The 15,214-nt window shown below is 41.9% G+C and overlaps 1 protein-coding gene across 1 annotated transcript in view; it reads right to left on the bottom strand.

The window, feature by feature from the left end:
- Positions 1-9,901: 9,901 nt before the first annotated feature.
- Gtf2f2 (general transcription factor IIF subunit 2) overlaps positions 9,902-15,214 on the bottom strand; it is a 131,206-nt gene continuing 125,893 nt past the window's right edge. The window contains exon 8 of the mRNA XM_090342101.1: positions 9,902-10,397. Coding sequence (XP_090198227.1) covers positions 10,278-10,397 — 120 coding nt within the window. The 3' untranslated portion in view covers positions 9,902-10,277. The remainder of the gene's footprint in view (positions 10,398-15,214) is intronic.

Genomic DNA, 15,214 nt, shown 5'->3' with positions numbered 1-15,214 from the left:
AAGGATTCAAGGATAAGCATGCAGCCTGCAAACTAGAACCTGAGCATAATGGCAAATGGCAACCTGACCATAGAATTTCCTTCTGCAGAACAGTAAGAGATTGCTCCGCGCCACCAACATGAGTCATACTAGAGAAGCCTCACCTAAAGAGTTCACACATTCACACATGCACACAGTGTGTCCAGAGTAACCAGATCATTTCAACAGGATTCATTGTTCTGGTTTCTCACCTAAAGAGTTCACACATTCACACATGCACACAGTGTGTCCAGAGTAACCAGAGCATTTCAACAGGCTTCATTGTTCTGGTTTCTCACCTAAAGAGTTCACACATTCACACATGCACACAGTGTGTCCAGAGTAACCAGATCATTTCAACAGGCTTCATTGTTCTGGTTTCTCACCTAAAGAGTTCACACATTCACACATGCACACAGTGTGTCCAGAGTAACCAGAGCATTTCAACAGGCTTCATTGTTCTGGTTTCTCACCTAAAGAGTTCACACATTCACACATGCACACAGTGTGTCCAGAGTAACCAGAGCATTTCAACAGGCTTCATTGTTCTGGTTTCTCACCTAAAGAGTTCACACATTCACACATGCACACAGTGTGTCCAGAGTAACCAGAGCATTTCAACAGGCTTCATTGTTCTGGTTTCTCACCTAAAGAGTTCACACATTCACACATGCACACAGTGTGTCCAGAGTAACCAGATCATTTCAACAGGCTTCATTGTTCTGGTTTCTCACCTAAAGAGTTCACACATTCACACATGCACACAGTGTGTCCAGAGTAACCAGAGCATTTCAACAGGCTTCATTGTTCTGGTTTCTCACCTAAAGAGTTCACACATTCACACATGCACACAGTGTGTCCAGAGTAACCAGAGCATTTCAACAGGCTTCATTGTTCTGGTTTCTCACCTAAAGAGTTCACACATTCACACATGCACACAGTGTGTCCAGAGTAACCAGAGCATTTCAACAGGATTCATTGTTCTGGTTTCATACTTGCAAACAAACTACTTCCCCCATCTTAATCCTCTCTTACTGCCCCATCCCAATGGCATCTCTCTCTCTTATCAATGAAGCCTGCCCCACTTTCCTGTCATTCATTTTTCCATTTTTTTCTAGTGTGTATTAATCGCACCATTGGTGCTTCCAGTGAGCATATACTAAAACTGACTCAGAACAACCTTCTCTACTGCTTTATCCCACTGCCTCCCAATCCCTGAATGATCAATCATCAGCTTGATTGGAGTCTCCTAATTCGGATTTTATATGTAATTGCAAGGTAGAAGTTGCCATGTTCTTGACAAGCTGCCTTTCTAAGGCACTTTGTCATTGAGCCTAAGCAGATCGTGATACCAACAGTGGCATCAAAACCCAATATTCCCAGACTCCTTTCGAGCCTATGAGGTGATAAACTCACCTGTTCAGAGATACTTCCTTGTCTGTAGTAAATGCTAAGGTATACAATTGGTAAGAAGAACGCTAGTATTTTTGGGGGGAGGGGCGGAACGGGCCTGAGCACTGTCCTTGGGCTTTCTCAAGGTTAGAGCTCTATCATGTGAACCACAGTACCACTTCTGGCCTTTTCTATGTTTGTGGTACTGAGGAATGGAACTTGGGTTGTTCTGCATGCTGGACTAGGCCAAACTCCCAGCCCAAGTAAGAGAACTCTGGAAGGCAGACATTAGTGACTTATGCCAGTACTCCTAGCCACTCAGGAAGCTGAGATCTGAGGATCCCAGTTTGAAGCCAGACAAGGATGGAAAGTCCATGAGACTTTTATCTCTAATTAACCTTCAGAAAACTGGAAGTGGCATTGTGGGTCAAAATGGTAGCACATTAGCCTTGAGTGAAAATGCTCAGGGACAGCACCTGGGCCCTTGGTTCAAGCCCCATGATAAAGAAGGAGAAGGAAAAAGAAAAGGAGAAGGAGAAGGAGAAGAGGAGGAGGAGCAGGAGGAGGAGGAGGAGGAGGAGGAGGAGGAGGAAGAATTCTGAGCACCATTTATCTGTGTGTGTGTGTGTGTGTGTGTGTGTGTGTGTGTGTGCGCGCGCGCGCGCAAGTGCGTGCACGCACGTGTGTCCCAGGTCTTGAATTCAAAGCCTGGGCACTGTCCCTAAACCTTTCTGCTCAAAGCTAGTGCTTTACTACTTCAGCTACAGCTCCATTTCTGGCATTCTTGGTAGCTCATTGGAGATAAGAGTTGTACAGACTTTCCTGCCTAGGTTGGCTTTGAATGGTGCTCCTCAGATTTCAGCCTTCTGAGTATCTAGGATGAAGGGTAAGCCATCAGCACCAACACAGTCTTCTGTTTTCTTTGTGGAGGACCCTACCAGTGTGTCTGGAAGTGTCTATCTTCCCTGGCTTGTCCCGAGGAAGCATTCAGCCATCTACTCCTAGTGGAAGGTAGACCTTGAAGAGCAAGGAACCAGGGGACCTATAACTGCAATGGATTGGACTAGGATTTTGAAGGTTGCACACACTATATTTTCCTCTTTGTTTTCCCCCCCCTCACACCAATGAGGGATGAATCATGAGAATGACAGACAGTGAGGGGTTGGGGGTTTCAAGACTGGCTGGGCTGAACCAGTTTCATGGCTCTGGTGATCTTGCCAGCTTGGGGAGGGCTCGGCAATATTGCCTTTGTTACTGTTTAGTTGGTCTGACAAAGATAATCACTGTAAATCACTCCTAGATTTCTTTGGCCCTTGGCTTTTCATCTCGGACCATGGCTTTTTGGCCATTTCCTGTGAAATAGCTAGAAAGGTAAGCTGTGAACTGTAGATTGCTTTGATTATTTATACAGTGGCAAACTCTGGAAGCAGATTCCATAGTAAGTCTTGTCTGAGCCACTGTTGATCTGGCCCTTAGGACGGTTCCACTTGTCTTTATAAGGGTTCGGGAGAGGAATGCACTCAGCAGAATTGGACCTGGGATTTTTTTCCCAGTGGCCTGGAGTAGCTCCCAGTCAGCCAACCATCAAGATGACTGGTATCCAGCACTCTGCAGGCACCTGGTGTGATGTACTAAGCTGTGATGTTCCACAGAAGGGAGAGTCCATGCATTTTTAAACTCCTAATGGGTTATTGGGATATAACACCCCTAGTAAATCCAAGTGCACCTGTAGTCTCACCTTTGGTTTTCATACATGCAAGTAAACTCCATCAACTATTTTCTTTGTTAGCACTCTCTAATCCTTGCTCACCCCAGTGTGAACCTGTGTTTTTCTTTTTCTCCTTCTTTCTTTCCTTCCTTCCTTCTCTTCTCTCTCTCTCTCTCTCTCTCTCTCTCTCTCTCTCTCTCTCTCTCTCTCTCTCTCTCTCTCTCTGTCTCTCTCTCTGTCTCTCTCTCTCTCTCTCTCTCTCTCTCTCTCTCTCTCTCTCTCTCTCTCTCTCTCTCTCTCTTTCTCTCTCTCTTTTCTTTCTTCTTTGTATTTAAAATATCCCCCGTTGGGCTGGGTACTGGTGGCTCATGCCTCTAATCCTAGCTGGGAGTAGGAGGATCATGACCCAATGCTAGCTGAGGCTGAAAAGTTCATGAGTCCATCTCAAAAATAATTAAGAGGGAGAGTGGCCTAGTGGTAGAATGCTTGCCTAACATGCACAAAGCTCTGGGTTTGATTCCACCGTACCACACATACATAAAAAGCCAGAAGTGGTGCTGTGGCTCAAGTGAGAGTGCTAGCCTTGAGAAAACCCAATGACAGTGCTCAGGCCCTGGGTTCAATCCCCAGGACTAGCAAAAAAAAAAAAAAAATAATCATTAGGGGGAAAAAAACCAAAAAAAGATGGAAGTGTAGCTCAAGTGGTAGAGTGACAGGCCAGCAAGAACAAGGCCCTGGGTTCAAAACTTAACACTGAAAACAAAATGAAACAGCAAACAAAAAAACCTTCAATAATCCTGTAGACTGGGAATATAGCTGAGTAGTAGCATTTTGAGGACCTGGGTTCAGTGTCCAGTGTCCAAATGTGTAGACACGCACACAGAGCTGGTTCTGGGAAAGGTCCTGTAATCATAGATACTTCGAAGGCTGAGGTGAGAGGATGGCTTCAGCCAGCCTTTGAGGCCAGCAACAGTGAGATTCTGTCAAAAGGAGATCAAGATCCAGGTGCTGGTGCCTTGTCTGCAATTCTAGCTACTCAGGAGGCTGAGACCTGAGGAAAGCAGATTGAAACTAGCCTGAGCAGGACAGTCTGAAACGCTTCTCTCCAATTAAATGCTCCCCCCGCCCCCGTCCTCCAGCCATACAGCTAAAGTAGAGCTGTGGTTCAAGTGGTACAGTGTTAGATTTGAGGAGAAAAGCTCAATGTAGTTCAATAGCTAGTACATGTAAACAAGGTCTTGTTTTTGTTTTGCTCCTTTTCCAGTTGATTCCTTTGTGTTCATTCGCCACATCAATATGTGCCACCGGAGAAATACACATGTGGGAGTGTCTCATTCCAATTTATTAAGCTCGCAGGCGAAGGCTGTGGGGGGAGATCTCTGACGAACTTAGGTGTAGGTGGTTAGCACTGTTGTTGAAGCGGTTAAGGCTCCTCTTGCAAATGCTGTCTGAAAATGAGGAAGTTTTAGTTTCAAAAAGGAGAGCTTGGTGAGGGATGACTCACTGCCTCCCAACACTGTGCTTGAACAGGAAGGGCCTCCCGCAGCCGCTCCTGCCCCTTCCCCCTTTCCTGTAATGGAGCAGGCCTTAGTTGGAGCTTTGGATCTGTCACCAACAGGGGCTCATGCAAACAGCACAGCCAGGAAACGAAGCAGGTGCCCCACTCTCCTCAGAGCTCTGGCTCCTTATTCAAAAGCAAGAGACACAGGGACATTGTGGGCGATCGATTAGCCAAAGCCACGGCTGGCCTTTCACTTTCATGATTATGTGGCCAAGAACTTGCTTGTTTATTTTTTCCTGCTTTGAAACTAGTGTCTTTTCCACTCTATCCTGGAGTCAAGTATTTACTCAAGATTGCTTTCTCCACATTGAGCAAACCATCAGGGTAGGAGTGGCTTCTGCTTCCTTGGTGATGTGCCATTCCCAGATGCACCCTGGGCATTACCGTCTCCCTCCATTGTTGGAGCTTCTTCCTGTGGACTTCATTTCAGGGCTCAGACATTGGATCAGGACCTGACATTTTCTTCCCACTGGAAGATGGAATTTACCAATATCAATCCTATGAGATTTTGTGGAGGGAACAGAGCTGGCGGGTTCAGAGCAGAGATAGTGTAAACACACCGCCTCCCACCCTCTCACCCCAGCCCCCAGACAGGTTCTTGCATGGAGCTGAGGATGCAGATGTGTGAAATTCATGGTCAGGTGAGCTCCACTATCCTCTACGCCTATGTGTGCTCCTCTAGACAATGGGTCTTCCCAAGATTTCAGGGTGGTTCTAATTCGAAAGTCCTCTGGAGTAATAACTAATGGAACTACACGGATTTCTCCATTGCAGTAAGGTCATTTACTTTATTAAAGGCACTCTACTTTTGTGCATGGTGTGTGTGTGTGTGTGTGTGTGTGTGTGTGTGTGTGTGTGTGTGAGAGAGAGAGAGAGAGAGAGAGAGAGAGAGAGAGAGAGAGAGAGAGAGAGAGAGAGAGAGAGAGAGAGAGAGAGAGAGAGGAGAGAGGCCCATCCAAACAATACATTCTCCTTGTCAAGATGCATACTGAGGGCTCCCTAGTCTTGTCTCTCTCCCCAGAAGCATGTCTCCCTACTTTATTCTTGGATGTTTGTATACATGCATGGTCACGTACAAGAATCTAGGTTTTTGTTTTACTACTATAGCAAGTTTTGCAACTTGCTTTTCGTACTTAAGCATACAGAAGCCTGGTGCTGGTAGTTCATACCTCTCTAGTCTTAGCTGCTCAAAGTCAGTCCAGGCAGAAATGTCTGAGACTCTTATCTCCAATTAACCAACAAAAAGCCAGAAGTGGAGTTTGTGGCTCTGTCCATTACCGTACACACAAATCTCTCTTATTCTTTGTGCATATGTAGCCAGGAGCCTGAACTGGGGCTCTGGGTGCTGTACTTGAGCTTTCTTACCACTGAGTTGCAGCCACATCCAACCATGTGCTGGTTAAGTGGAGGTAAGAGCCTTACAGAGGGCAAGGAGTTTGGCCTAGTGGTAGAGTGCTTGCCTACCATGGTAGTCTTGAGCTGAGGTGCTCAGGGACAGTGCCAGGCCCAGAGTTCAAGCCCCATGACTAGAAAAAAAAAAGTCTCTTGGTTTTGTTTGCCTGGGTTGGTGGTGAACCATGATCTCAATATCTCTCAGCCTCCTGAGTGATGGGATTTCAGGCCTGTCTCACCATGCTCAGCCCGATGGCATTTTTTTTAATTAAAGAATTAATATTGATTTTTACATCATATTTCAAATGACGTGTTTTACAAACAAGTGTTCAAGAAGGGAATCTCTATATACAATCACTGGCACTTAGTTTTTAGAACATAATCAAAATTAGGCTAAGGGTTTGTATATCATAGATACATATTAATTTATGAAATAAAACATTGTTTATAGTCATAGGATTTTTCTTTCTTTTTTTTAAAAATAATTTATTAATGTTGATTCTTACATCATGTTTTAAATGACAAGTTTAACAAACAAGTGTTCAAGGAGGGAATCTCTATTTACAATCACTGGGACTTAGTATTTAGAACTTAATCAAAATTAGGCTAAGGGTTTGTATGTCATAGAAACATATTAATTTAAGAAATAAAACATTATGTCTATCGAGTCATAGGCTTTTATGTCTATGTAGTTTTGTTTATATTTCCAATACCATGTCCATAGCATTGGGTATGCAAATATTGAGTCCTTGCTCTTGTACTGTTTGGATCTAATAGCCACATATTAAGGATACCATGTACCTTTTGTTCCTTTGGTCTTGACTTGTCTTGCTCAACATGATTCACTCTAGATTCATCCATTTCCCTGCAAATGCCATTATTTTATCTTCTCTGTTGGCTATGTAGAATTCCATTGTGTATATATATATACACACCACATTTTCTGCATCCATTCATCTGCAGTAGGGCATCTGGATTGTTTCCATCGCTTGGCTATTGTGAATAGTGCAGAAATAAACATAGCTGAGCAGGTGTCCTTATCATATCTTGGGTTATGATCAGGGTAGATGCTGATGGCAGTTTTTTTGACGAGACAGTGGAATGAATGTTCACTAATGTCAACTGGGTATGGGATTTGGGAGTTTGGATTCTAGTAAGGATATCTGGTGATAAGACATGGAATCCAAACTCCCACTTTTTCACAACTCTGCATGAAAATAACTCCCATTTTCTTGGTTGGGGGGTGGTGGGATGACAGAAAGTTATGAGAAAACACTCTGGTTTTTGTCCAATGAATTCCCCCAAAGAGGGACTAAGTATTATGACATAGCAGATAAAAAAAAAATGGTTCCATAAAATGAAATTACCTACCTCGCAGTATTATGTTTGGAGAGCAAATGAGCTAAAAACTATAACACAATGCAGTACTAGGCACAAAGGACTTGGTAAGTGTTTGCAAATATTTTACTGATATGTACTAACAACAGAAATACACCCCAAAGAAATCTGCTCTCAGACATTAAGAACAATTGCTACTCTGCTAAAATCCTTAAGACCTGCTTATACTATAATAGAACAACATTCATCCTCATTTTAAAGACATATCATTTTGGAAGTTACTGTGGCAACATGTAATTTCAAATCTTTCTAATGTTCAGCAATCACAATCTTATCATATCCTGTCAGCTCATATATCCCCAAGTGTATCTACCAGTTGACTCGAACATTCTTTTTTTTTTTTGTGGGTCATGGGGCTTGAAGTCTGGGCCTGGGTGCTGTCCCTGAGCTCTTCAGCCCAAGGCTACAGCCCTACCCCGTTTTCTAGAGGTTAATTGGAGATATGATCTCAGCACCCCACTGGCTTTGACTATAATCCTCAGATCTCAGCCTCCTGAGTAGTTAGGATTACAGGAGGGAGCCACTGTGCTTAGATTGGACTCAACATTCTCATTAAGTACAGTCTTTCTGTTTATCTTCTACATCTTCCCAGGATGTGTGCCTCCTTCATCAGCCTCTCTCTCTCATCTCAGTGTTTCTGCCAGGCTTAGGATTCCTACTCCATCTCTGACTATCTGAAGTAAGTTTAAGAGAACAAGAAAGTCCTTGAACAAAAGAATAAGGGAATATACATATAAATATGTATGTATATATTTAGACACATTGCTGTTTTCAGATCTTGGCCTCCTGAGCGGCTGTGATTACAGCTGTGAGCTACTAGTGCACAGCTTTTATTTATTTATTGTCAGTTCTGGAGCTTGAACTCTGGGTCTGGGTGCTATCCCTGAGCTCTTCAGCTCAAGGCTAGTGCTCTACTACTTGAGCCACAGTGCCACTTATGGTTTTCTGGTGATAAGAGTCTCATGGACTTTTAGTGCCAGGCTGGCTTTGAACCATTATCCTTAGATTTCAGCTTCCCTAGTAGCTAGGATTACAGGCTTGAGCCACCACGCGCGCCCAGCACTATATATATATGTATATATATATATATTTAATTAAATAAAGAGAACGACTTCAAATAATTCATTCACCAAGCACAGCACCAGTATACCATCTAGAAGAACTATTCTAATCTAGAGGTAGCAAATGTTTAAGAGACACAAGCAGAGTCTGCATTCACATGTGCAATCAGGTGTGATAAGGTGAAGGACAACTAAAATAAGTCGAAAGAACAAAGTTACAAAAATAAAGTACAGCTTCAAATAACAAAAGTGGCTGTAAGAACTGTACAAGTTCAATCAGGCAGGTACTACCACCATGAAAGCAAAATATGATTAAAGACAACATTCTTGTCTGCTTCATGGCAGTGCCATTTAGAATAAAAGACAAAATGGGGAGGGGCGCACCACACTATATATGCTATACACTATATAATATACCAAGCACAGTGCAAATTCTCTGTTCTAGACAGAGTTAGCACACCATTATCCAAAAGCTTCCGGACATGGGGCTTCTAGCCATTATAACTGGAGGGGATGGATGGTAATACCAGATTTTGCTTGTGCATGAGAACTAAGCAGGATAAAATAGCTGGGGTTGGGTGGGGAGGGAGACCACCCTCCTCCTCAGAGCTGTATTTTTAATGGAAGACAAAAATGAGCATTCTTAGGACAGTGGCATTCAATCTCCTATGGCAATGATCTGTTGCTGAAGTGAATAATAAAGGAAATAATTTCTTTCAATAGATGGTTCTTTGCCCCAATTATGTAACTTAAAAAAGTTAACTACGTTTTAATTACGTAACTTTTTTTGGCATTTAGAGAAGATGACACAATGAACAATTCTTTTCCCCCCTTTCCCCAGGGCTGGCAATGGAACCCAGGGCCTCCCCCACATCAGACAAGTGCTATACCACTGAGCTATACCTTCAGCCTCTGAACAAGGAAAAAAATGTTTTAAGCATTTTATGGTTGTGGGTACAATTTTGGATTGACTAATGTGTAATATTCCATGCCAGAAAAAGCTTTCATCATGCATATGTAACTTTTTATTTCAAAGGTAACTGGAGAGGAAGAGAAAGGAAACATGTTAGTGCCCTTGGAACTGGTACTACCCTTCCCTTTCCTGTCCTTGCTCTACTCCTACAGCCCTCCTGTGGCTGGCGGTGCCACTGCCATGAGCGTGTGGGGAGGAGGGGTCAACATCTGCCTGCTGAGTGGGCTGAGGACTGTGGGGGCAAAGCCCATCTGTGAGAAGCTCATCATCTATTTGGAGGAGGTATGCCTTGAAATTCTGAAAAGGTACTTACTTTCCCATGATTTCTAACGCATCATTTTGTCCACTTCTTCTTAACAATATTACTAAGGTAAAATGAACTAATAACAGAAACTTCATTCCAAGTTGAAAATTCTCCTTTATTACTGTATTTTTTTCAGTGTGAAACAGCTTTGTTCTCACCAATTCCAGAGATGGAGACTTGGGCTCTTTAGGTCTGTGGTTGATCTTACTGTATTATTCAATTCAGATGTGTATTACCCGTGTCTCTCAGAGATGCAGGAAGGTCAGAATTTTCATCTAGGAATTATTTCTTAATGCTACACTTTAAAAGTTAACACTTATAACAAAAAACACTTAAGAAACATTATAGATTTATAAATGTTAAAAAATTTTCTGAGAGAAATGAAAGTACTAGTCGTTTTATTCCTATTTACACAGGGTGCTCAGGCAGTGGTCGCACGATTCCTGCTTATCAGCGCTCCGGTGAAGCCCTCAGTCACTCTTCTCTTCTCCTTGATAATGTCTGTACTCAGGCTTCAGCTCCCATGTGTTTTTGTGGATTCCTTTGACATTCTGAATACCAATTTCTTTTAAGATTTCTTTCAAGTATCCCTAAAAGAAGCAAAACAAACAAAACCATGAGAACTTCAACATATGAGATCCTGAAGGCAGGAAACAATATTTAAAATATGCCAAAATACATTTTTTTTGTCAGTCCTGCTGGAGCTCAGCACCTAGGCACTGTCCTTGGACACTTTTTTTCTCAAGGCTAACGCTCTGCCACTTGAGCTACAGCATCACTCCTGGCTTTTCTGTGTATGTGGTACCGAGGAATCGAACCTGGGGCTTTGTGCGTGCTAGGCAAGCACTCTACCACTAGGCCATACCAAAATACATTTACGATCAATAAAAGTTATAACCCTGAAGGCTTAATAAGATTTCTTTATAAAGAGGCTCAATGAACCGCTTTTTGATTCTATACATGTAATAAGTAACCTCAAGAATGCTATCAACTTTAAATTTTAAAAAAGTCTAGGAGGTAACACAGTAGAAATTATTGGTACACGATGTTTATTATTTCAACCAAGAATAATATGCGTAGACTATTAAGAACAATATGCTCCAAGGACTGAATTCTATCAGAACAGAAGCAATAGTTTTAGAAGCAGAACCACATGCAGAAGACAACAAATATTTTGGGGGTTGGAAGATAATATTCAATAAAGTGATCATACATAAGGTGTCCAGAATTCTTGGTTCTACGGTAGAGTCTCAAACTCTATCAGGGCATTGATTTTTTCCAGTGGAATAGGGAAAGTGTATTTACCATTATTTGCATATTAGCAAGTCTGCCAGGCAGGGAGTAGAACAGATGATCTTGGTCAAGGCCAAACCCACAGGGACTGCAGCTATCTTATGTTTTGCTGTTTACCGGCTGATTTATAGAAATGATGATAAGTGTAATGCTGACTGTAACTCTGCTTGCCAATGACCAGGCCTGAGGTACCCTACTATCAACTCAGTAAAAATGGCAGTACTTTCTTGGGGGAGAAAATGCAATTTAAAAGCGGCATATTTTTTTGCTTTAAACAAATCCAGCCATTTTTTTTGTGTGTATATTCATTGGAGAATCAGTTTCAGTGCTGATGACTTCATTAAAGGATATATAATGAAATGAAATGAGGTACGGATTGGGAAACTGGTGGAGAAGCTCATGCTGAATAATATTGAAAGCAGTACCCTTCCCACGTGTGGTGCAAGACTTCCTGCATGAGAACTGTGTGGGAAGCTTTCAGTAAGCTCCACCTGAGCCCACATTTTAACAAGTCTCCAGGTGACTCACAGAGGTACTCTGAAATCACCCAGGATTTTGCCAGCTCTGATACTTTTCAATCTGAGTCCTTGCTGTGTTGCTTAGTTTTCTGAAGCTCCTATTACTGGACAATACATGTTACCAACACAGTCTAATGCCCTTTTTCACTGACTGGTTAAATTCTTCACAAATTCATAAAGTCTTTTCAGTGAGGAGTAGTTGTAATGAATGCAGTAACTGATTAGCAATGAAATCACACATGACTGTTTAGACTGGGCAGTCGTCCATTTGAGCAGCCAAGCCCCAGCAGGGGGCAGTAATCAACCAATGGAGCCATGGGTTCTCCCAGGTCTCTTGCTGGGACTCCTACACCTTCTCCAATGAGCTCCACTAAAGGAATGAGTAAGCATGAAGGCTCAATAGGCATGTCTGCCATCTGTTACTTCTAATAATATTAAAAAATTAGGACACTGGTCATAAACTACCTTCTAATTAAATTGTATTCACAAATGGAAAATGATGGGTTAAGCACAACCCATCATTTGAATCTCAGTTTAGGTGCCAAGAATGACATCTTTGTAAAATTCCAAAGAATGGTTTATTGTGAGGCTGATTAAGATCTTGTTGTCTAAACAATCATACAATTGTGGATGCACTGCAATGGGTCTAACAGGAAAAGGGCAGTTTAGGAGCATTTGGGCAGCCCAGAAAAAGAACACAATCCTCTTGACTTCAGGCTGTGTTTCTACTTGCACCCTAAACAGAGGAAATGAAAAACCAAAGAAGCATTTAAGCATAATTTAGTTTAGTTTTTTTTTTGGCTAGTCATGAATCTTGGACTCAGGGCCGGGTGCTGTCCCTGAGCTCTTTTTTTCAAGGTGAAGGCTCTATCACTTTGAGCCACAGCATAACTTCCGGTTTTCTAGTGGTTAATTGAAGACAAGTATCTCAGGGAGTTCCTGTTGGCTTTGAGCAAGATAGTTAAATCTTAGCCTTCTGAATAGCAGGATTTCAGGCAAGATCAGTAGCAGTAGGCTAAACAGAATGTTAACCAAGTCTTTAGTGCACAAATTTAGTTGCTTTCTTGGATAATCTGTCCTCATTTAGGTAATCAACTGTAACACATGGTATGCATGAAGATGTTAACTCTTTTCTGCAACAATAACAGGGTGTTGTCACAATTTGTTGACGGCTGTCAAGAAAACAGAACTGGAGTCACAATGGCTCACCATGGGATAGACTGGGGCGGAGGTGGAATTTTAGGAAGCTTCAGACTGCAACTGAAGACCTTTTTACTTTAACCAAATGAATTAACTTGACAAGAGAGTAGGCACAAAACATTAGCAGAGAGAGTAAGTGATGGTAGCTAGGAAACAGGGAGACCAGGTTATTCCTTTAGAATGTTTCAGTGACTTCCCTCTGGTCTAACGGTTCAGTTCCAAATTCCTTCACAGGTACCATCCAAGCCTGCCTTTCCCTTCAGAATTCTATCCTCCCCTTCTCACACATTCACCCCCCTTTTTTTTTTATCTGCAGGCTTCTGGGTATTTTCACATGCACATTCTCTTTCCCTGTCATTCTTATGTCATTCCCTCACATCTCAGCCACTTGTCCCTCACGATTAGGTGTAGATGTCAATTTTTTCTTGGTGATGGGGGGAGGTCAGTCCTGGGCTGTCCCTGAGCTTTCTGCTCAAGGTAGTGTTCTACCACTTGAGCCATAGCACCACTTCTAATTTATTTTTCCTGAGTAGTTTTTATTGGAGATTAGTCTCCAGGACTTTTCTGCCTCGGTTGGCTTTGAACTGTGATCCTCTGATCTCAGCCTCCTGAGTAGCAAGGATTATAGGCATGAACCACTGTTGCCTGGTTTCAATGTCAATTTTTAGGAGAAACTTTCCCTTACCCCTTTGATTATGCAGTATATTCTATATAGTTAAATTCAGCCTTTCTTTTTTTTTCTTTATATATTTTACTAGATTACACTTCTTTAAAAATTTAGAACCAGTGCAACAGTGAGCAATATTCACAAGACAACATGTTGGAAATGTACTCTACAACTTGGGAGGAAGCAGAGGGGAGGGAAAGTGGGAGAAGAACATGGGAAGGGGTAAGAATGTTCAAGAAGTAATGTACTCACTACCTTACAAATGTAATTGTAACCCTTCTATACATCACTCTGATTTTTTATCTCAGGCTCTCACATGTGCTCTACGAATAAGCTAATACACTGTTAGCTCCATGGAATTAAACACTTTTATTTACATGCCTTTCTTTCCTCTTAAAGCATATGTTACTACTACTACTACACTGTACCTTCCTGCACATCACAGGCACTGAGCGTGCTATCCAGGAAGAACAGGGAAACACTAAAAGGGACCAGAAAACTGCTGCTGGTGGTGATAGCAGTGATACTGGTGAGGGTAGAGAATACTAAGAAGATTCCACAGGAACAAACAGATGAACTCTAGTTCTTTTTCCTTAGCACTCAAGCAGTAAACCCAGATGTAGAAACAAAATTGGGTAACTAAATTTTACTACTTGAGTTTGAATGAGATTATGAAGATCTAGAGATAAAATAATGTTGGAGATAAAGCAAACTGGTGAGGTGTATGTTTTGTTTTCTTGTGGTGTTGGGGGTAGAACCTCGGGTCTTGCATATGCCTGCTAATACTGAACCATATTCCAGCCACAAGGGGGAGATTCTGCACCAGAAAGTTAAGCTCTCCTGAAGATAACAGATTTGATCATTTGAATACAATAGCAGTTCTGTAGTTCTGCAATTTCTTGTAGGAAGCAAGAGAAACCAACTTCCAAATCTTCTTCTGTATTTTAAAGATTAAGTAACTTTTGAATTTAATTTTTGTCTAACAGCCTGTACTTTAAAGCAACCATTTAGAACCAAGAAGACCTTCCTGTCACATGGGATTTGGGATGTTTCTCATTACAGAATACGTGCTATGTTGCAGCACTTGATCCAAATAAACTGGCTCAGTTCCAGCAGTTCTTCATCAAAGGGATGTGTGGGAGAGAATTTACAGCAAGTCTGAATGCAGAGAAAAAAAGGATGAAACACCACAGCTTTATGGAAGGGCATGGAAGAGCCTATACTTGGCTATAGGTCAAGGGATTAAGATAGGGTTTGCATGTGTGGGCTGGTCAGGAGAAATTTGTGGCAGCCCAACAGCCAGAAATCTATAAATTTTCTTGATTTTTCTACAAGACTAGGTCAAATGTATGCAGAGGCACAGCAGTCTGTTACTTTAGTGTTTCTTTTCTGCCTCCTTCCCTTCCTCTGCCAGGTCTCTCTTCTACTGTTCTATCAAGCAAGACTTACCTCTATGATATTTTATCAGAAATTTCAGTGATAAACACTACAAGCAGAATTATAGTATATCTAAATTGAAGTTGATGAAAACTTATTCTCTTTGATAGGCAGCTGATCACCAACTAAACCTATTACCTTAAGTAAGATAATAGGATTCTACACTAGGCTTCTACTCACAAAATGGTTCTGAATAGACAAATCTATACCACAGATGGCACAAAGATATGCATGATATGTTTTTTAATAAAGTGATTCAATGGGAAGAGGGCATTATTGGTTTTGTGATAAT

The sequence above is a fragment of the Megascapheus bottae genome, chromosome 11 (assembly GCF_031878675.1).
Source record: "Megascapheus bottae isolate mThoBot1 chromosome 11, mThoBot2.hap1, whole genome shotgun sequence".
Lineage (NCBI taxonomy): Eukaryota > Metazoa > Chordata > Mammalia > Rodentia > Geomyidae > Megascapheus > Megascapheus bottae.
This window is presented reverse-complemented; position numbering and strand designations above follow the sequence as displayed.